Genomic DNA, 19,155 nt, shown 5'->3' on the forward strand with positions numbered 1-19,155 from the left:
GAGCTGCCACCCAGGCAATAGCTCCAGTGCTGGAGACAGTCTGCTTAAAAAATGTGCATGACCCAAAGGACAGTGTAAAGGCTGTCCAGAACTCCTCATCTTTTTCTCACAGTGCCCTTCTTGTCTTAAAAGACAGCTTCCAAGGGTACCATGTGCTGCTCCTTCATCTGGAAATACCACTGTGAAGGGGAACTTTTATGTCTACAGAACTTATTAATTTCCCAGAGGTAATTTGAATAGATAATGTTCCATGGATTTGAGTGAGATAAAGGCTGAACTCCTGTGGAAAAGGGGATTTGCTCTCATTCACTTGAGTGGTTTTTAAACCTTTGTCCCTTGTTATTTGTTTTAACAGACTGGAGCCGTCATAGAGCATTTCCTTCTGTGTGTTGTTTAGCGTGGCACTAAGAGATTTGGATGCACTGGCTCAGCTCCATACAGCTGCAGATACCTGCCTTGGTATCGCAGCTGATTATGGCATGAAGGGAAACACAGTGTTCCCTCTCAGCAGAGAGGCTGTAGTTCACAAACACCCTGTCTTGAGCCATGAATAGAGGAAACAGTCAAAGAAAAAGAAGAAGACAAGCCCCAGCACTCCCAGAACTTTCAGCTCCTGTGACAGGTGCTGTGGATGCAGGTCTTCCTGCATCTGCCTGCAGGATATAGCTGGTGACTCAGGTTCAAGCCTTGGTGCTGCTGTAGAGAGATGACATTGGCAGTCACTACATAGGAGACAAGAGTGTGTGCTATGAAATAGCCAGGTTAAAAAGGTTGTTTGCCTCTGCCAGGCCTGCCCACTGCCCCAACCCTGCTCCTTGAAGGAACTTGGGCTTTTTTGGTCTTTCTTACTATCCAGAGTTTTCTGTTTATGCCTCAATAATGCTTTGTTTCTTATCTCTGTGTAGTATTTTTCACTCCTGCCTGAGCAATCCTAGCTAAACCCTAAATTTGTTTATTATATTAATGGGCTGTTCTCTCCCAAAATGCACGTTCAACTTGAATTCTGGTGTTTTGCTGTCTGCCTAGTCCAGTACTTGTATTAGTTCTCTCTCATTTTCCAGATGTGGAATGCTGCTCTAGCCTCAACCTTCTTATAAACCAGACCAGTCAGGACAGACTTACACCTGAAATTTGAGTTTGTACCTTGCAAACCAGAACTGGGCATCACGTACCTGTGTAGTGTAGTGAAAACTCCTTTGTGTTTTCAGTTCTTAGGTACTAAAAACCTGTAACTACCACTTGTCCCTAATGCTTTTCCCTTCCTTGACCCTCTTTGTCATCCATGATTTTCACTGTAGCAGTCTGATATTAAGTTTTTCTGTAGTATTCATAGGGATACTCAAGTGTTCTGCAGAGAAATAGGCATTGCCTGACATTACCCAAGATACAGAACAGCTGAGCTATATGAAGTGCTCAGTGTCATGTCCAGTTGAGGTTTGAATTTCTCAAAGGATGGAGAATCCTCAGTATTTCTATGTCCTTGTGCTGTGATAATGAAGCAGCCTTTGTCCCAGTCCTTGCAATTCCACAGGGGTCTGCGCTGGCATTTCACTGAGGGATTGGATTCACCTAGGATTGAGGCTGGGTATGTAACTTCCTTAGTGGTAAATGACAGTGAGGCACAGGACAGCAATGTTTATGAAACCATCATTTCCTGAACACGCCACTCAGGATATCCTCACCTTTTCTTTGCCATAAGTCCTCCCCCAAAAATAGCATCTTTAGGAAGAGTAATTGCACTTCTACTTGTGTTTTGATGAAAGAATAAATCTTTGGTAGATAATTTCTCTGCAACAAAGAGCAAATTGTGAATCTGCTATAGTAAATGGTCACTGTCATTGTGACTGCCTATCATCTGTTATCAGATAAGAGTTCAGGAAGGGTCAGGGTGTTCTTGGCCAGGAAGGCTCACAGATGGTGAAGGGGATGAGCTCCACCTCCTCTCTTCCGTTTTAGGAAGACCTTTTGCAGGAAAGCCTTGCTCCTGGCACAGTCTCTGGGAACAGCACTGCAAACAGCTTTTGGGAGGATCTGTGGGTTGTGCCACCCTGCAGCCAAGAGGACCTGGTGCATGCAGACAGCATTTTTCTGCCCCCAAGTCATTCAGTGTCTCTATCAGAAACCAAGACATAGAGATAGTAGAGATAGGGCAGGGGTAAAGGAAAGAGTTGGAGTGGGAACATGATTAGAATGCCTCTGTTCCTGCCCTTCTGCAATGGTAAAAACCATTTCTGTATGTAGAGAGATAAAGACTGTTGCCTGAGGAAAAGACTAGGATAGAGTTTTCTCTCTATCCTAGTTTTAGAGACACAAGCTGAGCAAGCAGGGGGACCCCATGTTCTCCTGGACATCCTGACTTGGTCCCAGCAGAGCCATCCTGCCAGCTGTGCTTAGAAGGGATCTGCACTGGGCCTGTCTGCTTGGGGGAGAGATGTCTCCAGGACCTGTCCCTTTCCTGGCCAGGCAGTGTATTGGGACCCTTTCCTTTGTCCTTCCTGGCTCCCTCTGGCTCCAGGAGTGTCCCTCTGGCATGGGAGTGGCACTCCAGGTGCAGAGAGCCAGATTAAGCAGAGCAGGCTTGTGAAGAGCAGGTGCTCCCTGGCAGGTGGGCAAGGAGAAGGGACCTCTGCCAGCTCAGGGGATGCTGCAGGCTTTTGCAAAGCGTTGATAGGCATGTGAAAGGTGGCTCTGCAAGGTGGAACAGAACAGAGTCAAGGCATCCCCTCTTTCCTTGTGGACTGTGATCACCATTGTCTTGTGTGTGTGATGCAGTGGAGGCTGTGGTCGAGCTCAGTGTTTGTGTCTGTCAATCTCGTTATAGGGTTCAAAGCGAGTCCTGAGGTCAAATGAATACATCCTCCCACCTGGGGGCCTGATGGAGACCGAGCTGGAGCTGACCTTCTCACTGCAGGTACCTGGTGTTGCCTGGTCCCTTGGGCTCCCTTACCTGGCATTTTTCAGCAAGCACAACCTTAGGGCTAAGTGTGGAAGGCACAGCCGCTGTGGAGGAGCCTGCTGTGGTTGGCCAGCTGCTCCATTGCTCCAGGGGTTGTTTTGCTGGGCATTGGGATTTGGAGGATGATGGATAGGTGCAGGTGGCCTTTGAGGGGCACCTCAAAGCTCAGCAGGTCAGATCCTGCTGTACATCAGCATTGAAGAAGAGTTTTCTACCTGTGTGTTGTGCTGAACATTGCCCTCATGCTGCCATCTTCCCTTCCCCAGTACCCACACTTCCTCAAGAGAGATGGCAACAAGCTACAGATCATGCTGCAGCGGAGGAAGAGATACAAGAACCGCACCATCCTGGGCTACAAGACCCTGGCAGTGGGAATCATTAACATGGCTGAGGTACAACATGCTGGGAACAGAGGGGAATCCCACATGGCCTTTCTGTGCCAGAACTGGGCAGGGAATGGGGCTGGCAGGCAGGGTCTCATTGCTGTGAGTGTTCTGGCTTGTTGGCTGGCTATACTATAGAGAGGGTGGGCTGCCAGCTGCCATTGTGTCACCGTATCAGGGAGCTCGTTTGTCTGTCTGTCTAGGTCATGCAGCACCCGACGGATGGCGGGCAACTCCTGGGCCTCCACAGCAACATGAAGGATGTGAACATTCGAGTGGCTGAAATCAGCATCTACTCTCTGTCCAGTCAGCCCATCGACCATGAGGATGGGAATGTCCCCTCAGGTCCTAAAATAAAAGCTTCAGGTGTGTTTAGTGCTCAGACCTGCAGGCAGACATTTGGGACACGGGTAATGGAGTGTGTTCCCCAGCACTGCCAGCAATGCCAGTCCATTCACTGGTGCCATGACAGGCATCATGCTTAGCTGGGGCATTTGCACTGTCTGCTTTCAGATCGCTCTCCAGACATTGATAACTACTCTGAAGAAGAGGATGACAGCTTCTCCTCAGAGCAGGAAGCCAGTGATGATGCTGTGCAGGGTCAGGTAAGGGAGGCCTGGCAAGATGCCTTATGTCCTGGTCCTGTTTCTGGGGCAAGAGTCAGGCATTGATGTTCTTGATCACCTGAGCCCTCTCATCCACTTGTAAACATCTGGCATTGTTTCAGAGGGCTGAGCTGTAATATCTCACAGCAAAAAGAACTTTGACAGCAGTGGGCTGCTGTCAAGTCCGTGGTGAGGCAAGGGACTTTGGAGAGCCATAAATCTCATCTGTCTGTCTTTGGAGCTGTCTGGTCTGCAGCAGAAAACCCCTGCTGAGCCCTCTCCATCTTGCACCATGATTTTCTCCCTTCTCCCTGTGATAACAGGTCAGAGACTCCTCACTGTCTGAGAGAACAAGGGTTTTAGGAAGAAATAGTTCTGAAAATGGTCAGAGGTGACAGACCCATCCCAGCCCTGTAATGAAATGTGTCGCTGCTGTTTGCTGTGCTCTTGTGGTGCCTGTACTCAAGACCACAGAAAGCCTTGTGGTAGTGTGCTGATAAAGCACAGGGACAAGCTCCTGTTCAAGGTTGTTATGGTCTGAGGGTAACTGAGGTTATTGGGGCAAATTAGAGTGAAGCAACACTGGATGACCAGTGTTTATAAATGTGTATCTATATGGCAGGTTTATTTCAGAACAACTTGGTTGCAGTGGAATGGAGCTATGTGGCCATTTTGGTTATTATTACCCATAGTAATACAACAGTATAAAAGTATAAAGATACCGTACAACAGAAAAAGAAAGAGAGGTAAAGAAACAATAAGAGTAGATAGTGGAGAGAAAAGACATCACCAGCTGTGGATTCAGATTTGATTATTGCTTGGTTGAAGTGATGGTCATAGTCTTGATGGGGGAAGCCTGAAACAGAGAGTTCAGGGGTTAATATGCATTCAGGTTTAGGTGGGAATGCCCAGGTGCCTCCACTGGAGTGGGGACTTTTATGCTGTCTAATGTAACACTGTGGATCTGATGCAACACTGTGGATTAGGTGCGGTCCTCAGGTGAAAGGCCTCAGGAATGAGTCTGGGGCTGCTTGGGGGTGGTCTTGATAGTTTGGCATCTTCTAAGATGTGAGAGCTCTCTCTCACTTCAGTGTAGTTGAGCCAGTTATGCCCCATCAGAAGGGATTAATACCTTCAGGCCTAAGGGAGGGGGCAATGGGGGAGGAAGTTTTACACCTGAGCCAGTTGTGTAAGGGAGGATATTGGTCTCATGAAAAGCATTATCCCACCCAGCAGGATCTGCTTCCTGTGGCCTCTTCTTTTATCTGGCTCAAAACTCAGTTGCTAAACTGAAGTTGGTTTGTCAAGGTCCATCTCTGGTGATGGGTACTCACCCCTCTGCACCTAGGCTGTTCTTTTGTAGATCAGAGGCTTTTCCACCACACATCCAAAAATTCTCCTCCTCTTCCTCTTCAGTTTGCTGGGCCTCAGCAAAGCATACCTGCTGTTTTTGCAAATGACCATTTGTTCAAGACATTAAACATTCTCATTTCAGTCTCTCACAAGGGTACTCCAGATTACCTATCCCATCATGCTGAGTTAATACAACAGGGGACCGTGTCCCTGGGAGTGTTGCATATTGTTAAGGCTAACCCCTGGAAAAAATGTTTGTTTGTGATTCATGTGCTGTGCTCTCTGAGCTAACTCTGGAGAGGGGAGAGCAGGAGAACAACACATGGGTCCTGAGGAGGCTGTGTCTCCTCTTATCTTGCTGATATATTCTTCTCTGGAGGGCCTGGGGACAGAAGTGCTGGGAAAGAAGGTCTGAAGGGGAACAGTGCTAAGGAGAGAGAAGAAGATCCATAGAGAGAGGTACCAGAAAAAGACAAGACTTTGGGGGCAGAGTGGATCAAAGCTTTTCAAAATGGAGGGCAAATGTGGGTTGGGAAAATTTTAGGAGGTGCTGCTCCGTGAACTTAGTTGTTCTAATGTACTGTGACTTTTTGCCTGCAGGATCTGTTTGATGAAGAGGATGACTTGAGGAAAACCAAGAAGTCCAGGAGGAAAATGAGCCGAACCACATCAATATCCAGAGTAACATCAGGATTTACAACATGATCAAAGGGGATGGAAGGGATTGACTTTCTCCCCTCTCTGAGGCAGTGAGGGGTGTTGGGAAGGGGAGATGCTGGTAGTGGTGCAGAGCAGGGAAGAGAGCCCTTGGCTCTGAGAAACTCTTGCCATTAATGAGCTAGCTTGTTGCTCAGAGCTGTATCCCAGTTCATGGTCTGTACTGTGTTCAGCCTGGCTTTGTATCAGTGGTGATCTGTGTGCAGCAGAGTTTTGGCTTGCTGCTGTCACATGGTCTCCTTCCTTTCTTGAGGAAGGGGAGGGTAGGCACAAGGAAAGCTGAACTACTGGCAGCTCCTCTGCATGTCTGGAGAACGGAGGAGCTGCTCAGCCAGACCCTTGCTCTCCAAACTTCTCATCCCTGTTGCCTTCAGCCCTGCACATCCCTGGCCTCCTTCTTCCTGATTTGTTCTCCATCTTTTCTTACTTGAAGGCAGTATTGTCCAACCAGGTGGTCTGGGGAGAAACAGGATTTAAATGAAGTGCTAATTCAGCCTGTAGTAGAGAAAGTATGAGTCCTTGCATCCTCCCTCTTGCCCAGACCTTGGCTTCTTGTGGAGTACAGAGATAGTCCAAGTCCTACAGCAAATTTAAAGAGAGAGAGGGCAATCACAGCTGACCTTGGACCTCTGGACATCATGTTAGAGAGAATAACCATGGGCTGTATGTTAGAGAGAATCTGGACATCATGTTAGAGAGAATAACCATGGGCTTGGAATGTGGTTTGATAGTTTTGCTGATCTTTTTTTCTTCCTTTCTTTTGTTTTAGCAACCAAACTTCAAGCAGAAATTTGTGGCTTTGCTGAGGAGGTTCAGAGTGACAGAAGAGGTAAGAGGGCAGGAAAGCTGCCCCATCTGGCAATGTCTCCTGCAGATGTGTAGGTGTCAGAGTGCAGGTTCCCACTCACTGGAAGCACAAGGCTCATGAGCTCCGGGATGGGCCAAATGTGGTGTGAGACATGGCAGAGACTAGGACATGGCTTTTCCAAAGCCTTCTGCTTCAAGAAAGCAGCTCTGAGCCTTGTGCTCAAATCAAAAAGCACCTTCCTGTTGGGGGAAGGTGCCCAGGGAAGAAGAGTGCTGTCACAGACTGACTCTGCATCAGGAGCTGGCATTGCAGGGGCAGTCCTGTCCAGGTAGACTGGCTGCAGGCTAACATCAGCCTGTGGATGGCTTCTCTTGGCTGACAGCCCAGGCTGTGTGTAGCACAGCCAGTGAAGGTCCTCCCAGGTGTCCTAACTGCCAGTAAGTGTGACGTGTGTCTGAGACTCCTTTGGATGTCATGCTCATGGCACCCTCCTTTGGCCCAATGACAATGTCACTGTATTCTTCCACAGCTTGGATTTGCCTCCCTGAGGTGGAAACAGTGCCATGGTGTGCCCCATGACTGCCAGGCAGCTTGTACATGCCTATTGTGGGATGCAGGGAACTCCGTGTCTCTTCACTGCTCTCTGGCTTGGTCCCACAGGTCCTGGACTCTGACCCTGTAGACCAGACCCAGGAGGTGGAAGAAGACCTGGGCTTGCTCTATGACAGCCTGGAAGAGTGCAACAACAGTGACAGTGGCCCAGAGATGGAGGACAATGAGAGTGTGCACAGCACACCCAAGCCCACCCTGAGGTAAAGGTTGCAGGGAGTCCCTGGCCAACAGCACAGCCTATGGGACCTGGAGAAATGGTCTCCAACACCTTCCTGTTGCTTGGGCTAATGCAGGCATTGTCTTGTCTTCACTCCCATTGCCATCTGCTACTGGCACCTCTGGCTCCTCACTTAAAACTGCCCATTAAATCTGATTTTCTTCACATTTAGTCTCGTTTTTCTGCCAACCCATCATCTGACACTGATCTGTTGGTAGAGCCCTATTTGATCTAAGCCCCAGCTGCTTCCAGCTCTCTTATCTTTCTGCCAACAATCCTGGTGTTCTCTGGGCTCTCCACACTGAAGCATGCTTGTCTTTTGAGCCCTTTGTGACTGCTTGGACCATCCTTGTGAGATGTGCATGCTGTATTCCCACCCTGTTCCTCATCCCGTTCCCCAGGCACTGGTGACTTGCTCTGCCAAGAACTGCTGACTTAGCACAGGGGTCTCCAGTGGATCATGCAGGGAAACCAGGCTTTGCTCCCACATGATCTGTGCTCACCTGGCCTCTCTGCTTGTGGCTCTTGTGCTTTTGTGCTGTCTTTTTGTGAAAAAGTTGTCTTTTATTGTCTTTCTACTTGACTGTGTCATAGAGCACTGGGTTTCTTGTAGTCAACCCAAGCTTACTTGGCATTGTTGTTTCTATGGTTTTATGTGTAGAATCATAGGAACATAGAATGGCCTGGGTTGGAAGGGACCTGAAGGATCATCTAGTGCCAACCCCCCTGCCATGTAAAAAAAAAAAATTAAAAAAAAAATACACACACATATCTATAGATATATAATATATATAGATTGAAAAATATTATTTGGTTGGTATCCCCACTGAAGGTACTTAGTAGGAGTAGCAGGCATGGTTTGCCACAGGCAAACTGAAATTATATCTGCTGGATTCTGGAACCAATAGGCCACTTGGGAAAAAACAGGAACATGATAGAAGTCATGTTTTTCACAAACCCACAAGTTATTGTGAAGGAGACAGCGGGCACATGGGCGAGCTGCTTAAGTGATCTGCTTGGACTCCAAAAGGAGTTTCACACGGTCTCTCATCAAAGGAGATAAAGGTGCTGTGGAAGAAAAAGGAAGGTCTTTCTGTGGTCAGATAATGGTTTATGTATATAGACTATGTGAAACTGTAAGAAAAGTCTATTGAAAGTATTTAAATGTAAAGACAGACCTCCACCCTGGTTCTGCAAGTGCCTACTTGCAAACATCTGGTCACTGGAACAGCATTCCAGAGTAAGTGCTGGTGTGTGCTGGTGCCCACCATTACAGTTTTCCTGGAGTGTTTGGTGCTATTCCTGGAAGGACAGCCTGTTAGGCTCTGAGCTGTTCTTCATCCTGTAAGGAAGTGTCTCTGGCTTGATTTGGTCTCTGGTGCCTCAGTTTCTGGCAGTGCTGAATGTGTGTCCCTTGAATTCACAAGGGAATACTTCACAAAGTTCTGGGACTGTATTTTTTCTAAGGAGATGTGGAAGCTGCCTGTCAAGGTGTTTCATGTAGACTTTGTGGTTTCCAAGTGCTGTGTAGCCTTCTCAGGGGGTAAACTACAGCCCAGCCTGTAAATTAGAGGTGATCTTCATGTTGGATTTCTTGTCATAGCCTTGCTAGACACTGTAAACATCTCTGTGAAGCAAGGGCACTAATGGTGTCCAGCCCTTAGCAGTGGGAGGTGGCTGGTGCTCTGGGTTGGGCCAGTGGTGCTGAGAGCTGATCCTTTTGATCAGCCAGGGATCACACAGCATCCGTTTGCTCCTGCACGGGGGCAAAACCGGAGCTGGAGCTGAGGCTGTTAGGCAGGACCCCAAGTCAGACCTGTTGATTGAAGGTCAAAGGTGAATGAGCAAATATCTTCATAGGTGACTGGGAAAATGGATGGGATGAGGGGGGCTAAATTCATTTAGAGCAGAAGGGGGCTGTGCAGAAGGACTGGGCTTCACCTAAATCTTAGCATGCTGTGATGTGGGCTCAATCGTGCCTGTAGGAGGAGAGCCTTTAAACTGCAGAAGAGGAAATTGCAAAAGGGCTCTGTGCTTAATGTGATGTCCTTGAGGCATGAAAGCTTCTGAATTGCAAGTGAGAGAGGGCACAAACAAACACAGCTTTCATGGGGAAGGGGGAGACAGCCTGATTTAAATGGAGTGTTGGAAGCCAGAGGAAGTAGAATATAATCTAGACACATCCAATGTCTAAGAAAAAGGCGGGAATGAAGATACCTCTTTGCGATGCCAGTGGCACAAAGGGTATGTCATTCTGGTGGGATTACTTGGGACAGTATAGAGGAGTATGGAAGAGATGATGATTGAGGGGTGATCTTGGGAAACCTACATGTTTTTCTGGTTTGACTCTTAAGTTCTTAATGTAGTCTGTATGGATTCAATTTCTGGCTGGGAAAGGCAAGTATAGAGTAATGACTGTACGGAGTGGTGATAATGCCTGAGATTTTGTAGCAGAGAATGGAGGGGAAGAGAGAGGGGAAATATGTTGGTAAAAGGAGATGTAATTTATACCAGTGTGTGGCCTGGAGAAAATGTCCCACCAGGGCACTGTTGTGATTCCAAACCTGAAACAACTGGTCACAGAGCCAGTGAGGGGGAAATCAAGCCTTGACTTTTCCCAACCAGTGTGTAAACACTGCTGCTGAAGAGCTGCTCTGTGCAGGAGCCATCATTTATTTACAGAGGTGGAATGTTCTTTCAGGAGCAGTAAAACCTGACACACACTGTTGTGCCTGGCAGTGCAGTGTGCTGTGTACAAATGAGGAAGCATGCTAAAAGGAAAACAAAAGGAGCAGGCAGGATGTTCAGAGGAGATATCGTGCAGGAAACTGCAGGTAAATCCTGATGAGAAAAGTAGAAAACAATGGAAAGACACTCTGATAGAGTACTAACAGAAGGACTTCTCTATGTCTTATGCCTCAGTGGCCATCCCTGGAAACCTGCAACCTCATAGCCCTATCTGCTTACTAGGCACATCAGGAGAAACATTTCCTGGGAGTTAATGAGCACATACACAAAGCTTAGAGGGAATCTAGCTCTGATCTCCTGCAGCAAAGTCACACATTGCAGGTGGATTCTGCTTGCTGTAAAGCCCTGGGAAAACTGGCAAGTGAGATCCAGTGATAGACTCCAATTGTTTCCTAAAAACTGGTCTTGGAGCAGCCCACAGGCTGTGAAAGGAGTCCTTGGCAAAGAAATGGTGTGGAAAAAGGGTAAGCAAAGGTGGAAGCTCACACTATAGTGGCAGAGACTGTCCTGGCTTCCCCAAGAGAGTTCCTGTGAGCTATGGTAACTTGAAAACAGGACCTAGGAGCTGCACTGTGCAACTCTACCAAAACATCAGCCCAGAGACGAAAAACTTGGCAAATTTAAGTACTGTGCTACCTGAGGTGTGGTTCTGTGTGCAATACTGAGATCTTCAGAACCTTGGGAAAGGGGAAAGCAGAAAGGGAAGGAGAATGCTGCAGTTGGAAGAGTGCAGCAGCAGCAGGCGGAGGCAAGGAGCAATCCCTGGAAAGGGGGAAGCAGAAGAGAAGGCAGCAGAAGTCTGTGATGGTGCAGAGGAAGCAGAGAGGTTTAGTAGCACGCTGAAATTGTGGTGTTGACAGAGACTATATACCCGTGAGATGGGGCAGTGGCAGCTCCTCACCTGCACTTCAGGGGTAGGGGATCACCTGAGGCAGAAAGCCCCAGGAGCCCCTACCTCCAACTCCCCGAGGTCACAGGGGGCACTGCTGACTGGTCTGCTCCTCAGCTGTCACCCAGACACTTGGCTCTCTGGCCCTGTGTCCCACTGAGGACCTCTCCACAGAGCTCTGTGCTTGGGACAGGCCAGTGGGGGTGTGCTGGGATCATGGTGACTTTGTTCCTCTCTTATTCCTGCCTTTTTCTCTCCCGTCTGTCTGTCTGTCCGTCCGTTCGTCTGTCTGTTTCTCTGCAGGCGTTTCTTTGAGGGAGTCTCTCATTCTGGTTCCCAGACTGAGATCGGCAGTCTGCACAGCCAGAAAGGGCAGGATCAAGAGTCGGGCAGCCCTGTGAGTTACACCTCCACCACCACCTCCTGCCCCTTTCCCTCCCCAGCTAGCCCAGCACCCCCACAGTGCCCGCGCTCTGAGACCACAGCTCCTGGCAGCGCCTGCCTGGGGCTGCTCCTTTCCTTCTTTCCTCCTCTTTTTCCCAGCACAGGCAGACAGGTAGCGATGGGGGACATCCTCTGGGGCCGGTCCCAGAGATGCCCGACTCCCCTGTGGGAGCTTGTGTTCTGTGAGGCCAGACATGGGTCACTGGCAGCTGCCCTGCACAGAGTGCTCCATCCTGCTCTGACCCCACTCCCTGTCCCCCAGGGCGAGGCAGACAAGCAGAAACCAGGACCACAGCGACCACAGGAAGAGCAAGGAACGGAGGTCCCTGCAGTGGTGAGTCCAGTCTATGGGATGTGGAGTTTTTCAAACTTCAACTTGCTTTCTGGAGTACCAGGGGTGCCCACCAGGCTGGGAGCAGGGCTAGGAAGACAAGTAGATTGTGCTGGAGAGCAGCAAGAGTTGAAGGAGTGTTAGGGTCTGCAGGACATGCAGCCCAGCCCTCCCAAGACCCTGCAGCCTTGACTCTCCGGGAGGGCCACCAGGCCCCTCTTGATGATGGGCACCCATGGGTGCAGGGTTGCTCCTTGTTGGAGCTAGGAGAGCAATGTGTGTGAAGTGACTCTGTGTGGCCCTCAGGAGCTGACGTCAGAGGAGTCGTGTTCCCGGCTGACCCCCACAGAGGCTGCCATGAGGGAGGGCAGCGTGGACAGACTGGCCCTGCTGGGCTCTGGGAGCAAAGCCGAGCTTCCCAGTGCCGTGTCCCCCAGGTAAGGCAGGTCTGTGCCCCCTCCCAGGGCTGAGCGAGCTCACACTGGCTCCCTGAACTGAGTAGGGGTTGGTGGAGATGAGATTTCCTCAGCAGTTTTGCCTCTCCTGCTTCTCCTTCACAGCAAGGCAGAGAGCAAGCAGCTGTGGCGTCCCCGCAGCACCTCTGTGAAGGACCGGCAGAGCTCAAAGGTACAAGGTGGCCGTGCCAGCAGCCTGGACAGTGAGAGCTCTCCAGACTCATGGCATAACACCCAGGTGAGCCCACTTGGAGGTTTCTCATTCAAGAGCTGCCAGGTCTTCAGCCATGGGCGGTGTCCAAGGTGGCTGACTGGGGTTAACCTTTGTGGTGATGCTGTCACAGGTGCCTCGAAAGTCTGTTTACGATCAGCTGAACCAGATCCTGGTCTCAGACGAGCAGCTCCCGGAGAGCATTGTGCTGGTGAATGTTGCTGAATGGCAGGGGCAGGTGAGTAGGTGATGTGTGATGGGAGCTGGATGCATGCAGGCAGCTGTAAGCAGGGTGGATTCTCCCAATCATAGCAGGGCATCCTAGGGAAAACTAGCACAAGCTGTGCTCTCCTCTCCCCCAGTGTGGCCCTTCTTTCAGAGAGACAATGCATTGACAGGGTGCTGAGTCACATACACAAGAGTCAGGTGTGTCTCCTCCATCACACATCATCACTGGATCCTCAAAACATGATGTCCTGGTCAGTCCCAGAAAGGCTGGCTAGCAGACTGTGCCTTGGGCCCCTCACTGTTTGGTCCTGGCTCCCAGGAACCCTGTGGGTCAGAGCTTTGTTGGGTTCCCTGGCAAAGAGCTCCCTGCCTCTGTGGGCATGAGGCCCTGGGAAGCAGCAGAGGTATTTCCCACTGAGAGATGGAAGAGTGTCACCTGTCACTCCCAGGGAGCATTACCTCCATCATCAGAGCAGGGTGGGGTGTGAGGACAGGCCCAGTCGCTGACAAACACTTGCCTCCGTCATACCTGGAGCTCTAAAGCCAGAGGTGAGCAAGGAAATGTACATTTGTGCAAACATGCAGTTAGGTAAAACACCTGTGAGACCCCCTCAGGATCCTGCAGCTACATCTGGCATCCAGAAAGGGTGCTGGAAAATTTTGAGACATAAGAAAGGGCTTAGTGAGAGGCGGTGAAGTCTTGACTCAGGCCATGCATTGGCTTGTTCCACTTCTCCTGGGTAGGGAAAAAAGGGTCAGTGCCCACTCCCAAAACCAGCCCCCTTGTCCATTTTGACTGCTTATTTTACCACTGTTGAACTGCATGCAGACACCTGAAGAGACAGAAGGATTTTGGAGTGCCACAGTGGGAGAGAGCAAGAAGAGGGAATGAGCAGAGGCCGAGTGAGCCTAGAGCAGGGCCCTGCTGTGGAATGGCAGAATTAAATAGAGTGTCCCTGGACCAAACTGCTTATTTCAAAGAACACAGCCTGGTTCTTGGGACAGTTTTGCCATGGCACTGCCACAACAGTGACTGCTGTGCTCAAAGGTGAGAGCAAGGGGCTGGCTGGCCCCTAGAGCAGAGCTGGGAGGAGCAGGGATGCTCAGGATGCAGCTGTGAGTCACCTGATGGTTTCAGCCTCCCTGCATGGCACGGGTGGGGCCAGGTGTCCCAGCTGTAACCGGGGGGGCACTGGGCTCAGGGCAGGCATGGGCTGGTGCTGGCCAGCACAGCCATGCTTCCAGGGTGCCTTAACCTGAGCTCTCTGCATTGGCAGTACGTGAGTGAGCAGCTCCAGGCGCACAAGCAGTTGGTTGTATCCACGTGCTCCGTGGCGGACATCCAGGCAGCCTTCAACACCACTGTCTCCCGCATCCAGCGATAGTGAGTACAGCTTGGGCTCAGCCTGGTGGCACTGTATGGGTTCAGAGAAGGGCTGGGTATGGCCCTGGCTCCCCAGGGCTCATTAGGACCCTTTGGGGCTGTGGACAGGTGTACATTGTGTCCTCTGGCCCACCTGCTGAGCCACTGCACATCCCTCAGGGTCTCCTTTTCCTCTCCCTTTGGCAGCTGTAACTGTAACTCCCATATGCCTCCCCCGGTGAAGGTGGTGGTGGCAGGGGACCAGAGCTACCTGAGTGTTGTCCTCCGTTTCTTTGTGGAACAACTGGCCAGCAAGACACCCGACTGGCTCAACTACCTTCGCTTCCTGCTTGTACCACTGGGTGAGAGCCATGAGGAGCCCAGCCCAGGGCTGTCCTCTCCCACATCCCCAGACTCTGCTGCCTGAAGCCAACACTGCCCTTCTCCCCTGCAGGCTCTCACCCTCTGGCCAAGTACCTGGCCTCGGTGGATAACAAATACAGCACTCTTTTCCTGGACACAGCGTGGCGGGAGCTGTTCAGCAGGGCTGAGCCTCCCACCGCAGGTGAGGAGCGGGGCAGGCTGGCATCAGCAGTGCCCTGAGGGTGAGCCCAGCTGTCATCGAGGTCTTCATGGCTCTTTGTGCCTGCAGACACTGTGGACATAGCAGGCCGTGTTGCCCAGTTCATCGCTGGAGCCAGCCTCTCTCACCAGCTCCCCATCTCCGAGGCCATGCTGACCTACAAGCAGAAGAGGTGAGTGTGGCCCCAGGGTGCTTGTCCTCCCTCATGCGGCCCCGGTCTGGGACGTGCCCAGGACAGGAATGAGGGACACGGGACAAGTGAGTGAGGCCCTGCATTCCAGTGACAAGCAGCACGGTGCTGAGGGGAGCTGGGGTCCCACAGTGAGAGGCCCGCAGCACCATTCCCTGCCACCTCCTGGTGTGCTTGGCCCCTCCAGTAGCTGTGACTGTGACAGCCCCAATGGTGGGGACCAGCTGGGATGGGCTGGGTGGGGCTGCAAGCTGGTACTGTGCTGTCCGGGGGTTGATGCTCGTGTTCCAGCTGCACTCTCACCTCTCCCTTCTCTTGGTTTCTGGCACCCAAGGAAGAGAAGTCTCTATTTTGATTTTTATATCAGGTATTGGCTTGTGCTTGCTGTGCCGCTGCCTGGCCCCTCCCCGCCTTTCCCCATGTGCGTCCGTCCCTCTTGCTGTGCAGAGGAGCCGTGACCCCACAGAGGGGCAGGGCTGCCCTCCCGCATGCAAGCCCTTTCCCAGCACTGGAGGGGACAACTCCTTGCCTCCTTGTGTAGTGTGCCCTGTGCTGCCATGTTGGGGACAGGGGTTCTCATGGGAGGGAGGGCAGAGGAGATGGTCCTAGTGGATGTGAGCCAGCACTGACCCCTGCGAGTGCAGGGCTGCCTGGGCACAAGGTTAGTAGTCACACAGCAATTGGTGCTCAGCACACCAGACCCTGACCAGACTCTCTTCCTTCTGCAGCCCCGACGAGGACTCCTGCCAGAAGTTTGTCCCCTTTGTGGGGGTGAGTGAGTTGAGGGGCCAGCAGGGGCTGAGGGGAGAGGTGCAGTGCACAGTCCTGCTGATGCTGGGTATCCTCTGGTTTCTCCTTGCAGGTGGTGAAGGTGGGCCTGGTGGAGCAGTCTTTCAGTGCCTCTGGTGAGTCCCTGGGAATGCCCAGCTCTCTTTTCCACAGGTGGGAGGCTCTTGTTGGTGTCCCCCAAACCCTCAAACCCACACTTTTTCTCCCCAGTGGACTCGGATGATGCCACAGTCTGCACCCCCTCCTCCCTGCTGAGCTCAACACCAGTCTCCAATGCATCTGTTTCCTATGGCAAGGAGACCATCTGCACCCCGCCACCCTCTCCGTCCGTCTGCAGCAGCCTCTCGGGTGCTGGGTAAGGAAACGAGGTCCCCTCAGCCTGAGGCAATGGGGGCAGAGGAGCAGGGGCCCCACCTGTGTGCTGCATGTGCTGCCTGTGTTGCCCAGGTCTCCGAGCCCTGGTCTGGAGGTGATGGGCCTGCAGGTGGACTACTGGACAACACAAGGGCTGGACAGGAAGAAGGAGGGTGACAAGCGGGAGACGGGTATCAAGAACACGCTCAAGAGCAACTTCCGCTCACTCCAGGTCAGCCGCATCCCCAGCACAGGGGAGCTGGTGCCCCCCAGCACCATGGCCATGACTGTGGTCACCAAGGAGAAAAACAAGAAAGGTAACCAAGCCCACTCTGGGGTGTTCTCTGCCTGTGGGGCCACAGTCCTTTGTGGAAAGGGTGGGGGGAGCCTGCAGGAGGGCATGGCTGAGATGTGGCCCAGCAGGGGACAGTCAATGCACTGGGGCAGGGGCTCCCACTTAGGGCCAGGTGGGGACATCCTAACATTGGTCCTGTCTGGCCTTGGTCCCCAGTGATGTTCCTGAGCAAGAAACCAAAAGAAAAAGACTTGGAACACAAAAGCCAAGTCATTGAAGGGATCACACGCCTCATCTGCACAGCCAAGCACCAGAACACCATGTTGCGAGGTGAGGACAGGTACCAGCCCCTTGGGGCTGTAGTGAGGCAGACCAGGCAGCACAGGCTGGCTGTGGTAGGGCTGTGCCTCACTGCACCCTCTCCTCTCAGTCTCCATAGATGGGGTGGAGTGGAACGATGTGAAGTTTTTCCAGCTGGCAGCACAGTGGCCAACACACGTCAAGTACCTCCCTGTGGGCATCTTCGGCTACTCGAAGAGTGTGTGAGACATTGGGGCATCCCTGGAATGGAGCTGCAGTGGGTTGCAGGAGACAGGGAGATGGACATACTCTTGTCCCCATCTTCTGCAGACCAGTCCCTGCCTGCTCAGTGGGGGGGGATACTACACCTGCACCCTGTGGGCCAAGACCCGTGAAGGTGAGGCCAGTGAGACCGGGTCCATGCACCCTCCAACACCAGCCAGGACACCATGCCATCTGCCTCCCATGTCCCCCAGCAGCAGCCTGGGACAAGGGTTGGCACCAGCCAGCAGGGCCCCAGGATGGGCTCTGGGCCCTACTCTCCACAGATGCACCTGCCAGGCCAGCCCTGTAGTCCTGCCTGGTCCCAGCTGGGCTGGACCCAGGCAGGTTCCCCAGTGCTGCGGCCAGCCAGACTGCTCTGTGCAGGGGCAGGTGCTGAGCAGGGCCCACCACCCCTGTACCACCCTTGCCAGCCCCACTGCCAGCCTTGCACTGCTGTGCCGGCCCTGCCCTCTGCAGCACAGCCTCAGCAGCTTTTCCAGTCCCCCTGCAGCCCTGCTGCTGAGGCTGTCCTCTTCATGTCCCCATCCCTTCCCAACCAGCCCTACCCCAGGGTGCTGCCAGCTGGAGGTGTGGGGTGAGGGCACCTAAGTTTTTTTTTTACAAGATTCTATTTTTTTTAAATTTATTGTATGGTTACTTTTCGGGATTAATTTTAATAAATTAATGCTGTTACCATTATGGCAGGGTATTTGTGTGTGTGTGCCCTCATGTCTGAGAGCATGACTCAGCGCAGCTGGGAGAGAACAAATTTGGGCAGGGTGCAGCCACTACCACCACTCCAGCAAGCATGACTGTCAGGGCTGCTTGAGCACACGGGTATGGCCTGGCCACACTCGCAGCCATGGACCAGCTGAGCTCCCCAACAGACTACACCGTGGGACTGGGTGGAGCTTGGCTCATTTATTTAGATAAAACTCACATGTGTTTAGGAAGAGATAGACTGGATTCAACCTGAGTTCTCCCAGCCACGTCCTTGTCTACCTGAACGTGGAAAAAGTCTGTCTCCTTTCGGCAGAGGCCAGGTTTGCTGCTGTCTTGATCTCTACAGTATGGAAGGCAACCTGTGGATGGACCTGAGAAGTGGGGAGCGTTGTGGATTCAGCAGAGATGTATTCCAAGACATGAGGCCTCCCCTCCTGCCCCTACCTGGGCGCTGTTGAAGCACAGCAGGATGTACATCTGCAGCGTGGACACGTGCAGGACGCAGTCTCCATACTGCAGCTCGGCGTGGCCCAGCCACGTCCACTGCAGCCGACGGGGCTTCGTGCACTCCCAGCCCAGCTGGCTCTGGCCTGCCGGGGACAGTGTCAGGGACAGGGACGGGGACCAGCCCTGCCAGGCACTCCCAGCCCACCACCACTTGTGCCTGAGCTGCCCTCGAGGGTCTGGGCACACCCCCGGCCACAGCACTCACTCTGCCGGCAGAAGTCAGCAAACTCATCCAGTGGGGAGCTCAGCACCGCCGGGAAAAACCTCCCAGGGTTCTCCATGTAACAGAGCGGGGAAACGGGCCAGCAGCGCGGGGACAGGGCCAGCACCTTCACCTCTGGCACGTCTGCCACTGCGGCTGGTCCCAGCACCTGGGCACAGGGGCACGAGGGCAGCTCAAGTCAGGCTCCGGGATCCCACCAGGAAAGCCGGCAGCCTCCAGCCTCCCCACGCCCCCATCCCGCTCACCTCATCCGGGCCCGTGTCCAGCTCCAGCAGCCGCTTGTCCTGCTCCTGCAGCTGGAAGAGGCAGAACTGCCGCTGGAGCTCCTCCGACTCAGCCAAGTTGCTCAGCATATCTTGGGGAAAGCGGCTGGGGAAGCACAGCCCGATCTGCTCCACGATGCCTCCTTCCAGCCAAGATGGCCCTTGTGTCAGGAGCCGGTCCCCCAGGTAGTGCCTGCCGTGGCCACCAGCTCCAGTCAGGGCTGGGCCCGAGCCCTGTGGCCGTCAGCCACCCACCAGGAGACAGCCACAGGTCCGAGCCCACCCTCACCCCAAGGCACACGGGCCTGGCAGTACACGTGTCCCCTCCCTGTCCCCTGCAGGGA

At 52.6% G+C, this 19,155-nt stretch overlaps 2 protein-coding genes across 3 annotated transcripts in view; one reads left to right on the plus strand and one right to left on the minus strand.

Annotated features, from left to right (window-relative positions):
• LOC121353916 (phosphofurin acidic cluster sorting protein 1-like) overlaps positions 1–17,794 on the plus strand; it is a 54,227-nt gene extending 36,433 nt beyond the window's left edge. For both annotated transcript variants that reach the window (XM_041468137.1, XM_041468138.1), the window contains exons 3-24: positions 2,822–2,911; positions 3,223–3,348; positions 3,543–3,705; positions 3,853–3,944; positions 5,898–5,978; positions 6,784–6,843; positions 7,483–7,634; positions 11,592–11,685; positions 11,995–12,066; positions 12,370–12,500; positions 12,624–12,756; positions 12,863–12,967; positions 14,235–14,341; positions 14,528–14,682; positions 14,775–14,885; positions 14,973–15,075; positions 15,822–15,864; positions 15,956–15,998; positions 16,093–16,237; positions 16,330–16,553; positions 16,748–16,861; positions 16,962–17,794. In XM_041468137.1, coding sequence (XP_041324071.1) covers positions 2,822–2,911; positions 3,223–3,348; positions 3,543–3,705; positions 3,853–3,944; positions 5,898–5,978; positions 6,784–6,843; positions 7,483–7,634; positions 11,592–11,685; positions 11,995–12,066; positions 12,370–12,500; positions 12,624–12,756; positions 12,863–12,967; positions 14,235–14,341; positions 14,528–14,682; positions 14,775–14,885; positions 14,973–15,075; positions 15,822–15,864; positions 15,956–15,998; positions 16,093–16,237; positions 16,330–16,553; positions 16,748–16,861; positions 16,962–17,077 — 2,460 coding nt within the window. In that variant the 3' untranslated portion in view covers positions 17,078–17,794. The remainder of the gene's footprint in view (positions 1–2,821; positions 2,912–3,222; positions 3,349–3,542; positions 3,706–3,852; positions 3,945–5,897; positions 5,979–6,783; positions 6,844–7,482; positions 7,635–11,591; positions 11,686–11,994; positions 12,067–12,369; positions 12,501–12,623; positions 12,757–12,862; positions 12,968–14,234; positions 14,342–14,527; positions 14,683–14,774; positions 14,886–14,972; positions 15,076–15,821; positions 15,865–15,955; positions 15,999–16,092; positions 16,238–16,329; positions 16,554–16,747; positions 16,862–16,961) is intronic.
• A 420-nt stretch (positions 17,795–18,214) lies between these two features.
• Positions 18,215–19,050, minus strand: LOC121353929 (cullin-7-like). Its single transcript, XM_041468157.1, has 3 exons — positions 18,794–19,050; positions 18,531–18,696; positions 18,215–18,408 (listed from the first exon to the last, which is right to left on the minus strand). Exons 1-3 carry the CDS (start codon positions 18,899–18,901, stop codon positions 18,215–18,217), a joined length of 468 nt encoding a protein of 155 aa, XP_041324091.1. The 5' UTR covers positions 18,902–19,050.
• Positions 19,051–19,155: the final 105 nt, after the last annotated feature.

Source organism: Pyrgilauda ruficollis, unplaced genomic scaffold, assembly GCF_017590135.1.
Source record: "Pyrgilauda ruficollis isolate IOZ18807 unplaced genomic scaffold, ASM1759013v1 scaffold211, whole genome shotgun sequence".
NCBI classification, from domain to species: domain Eukaryota; kingdom Metazoa; phylum Chordata; class Aves; order Passeriformes; family Passeridae; genus Pyrgilauda; species Pyrgilauda ruficollis.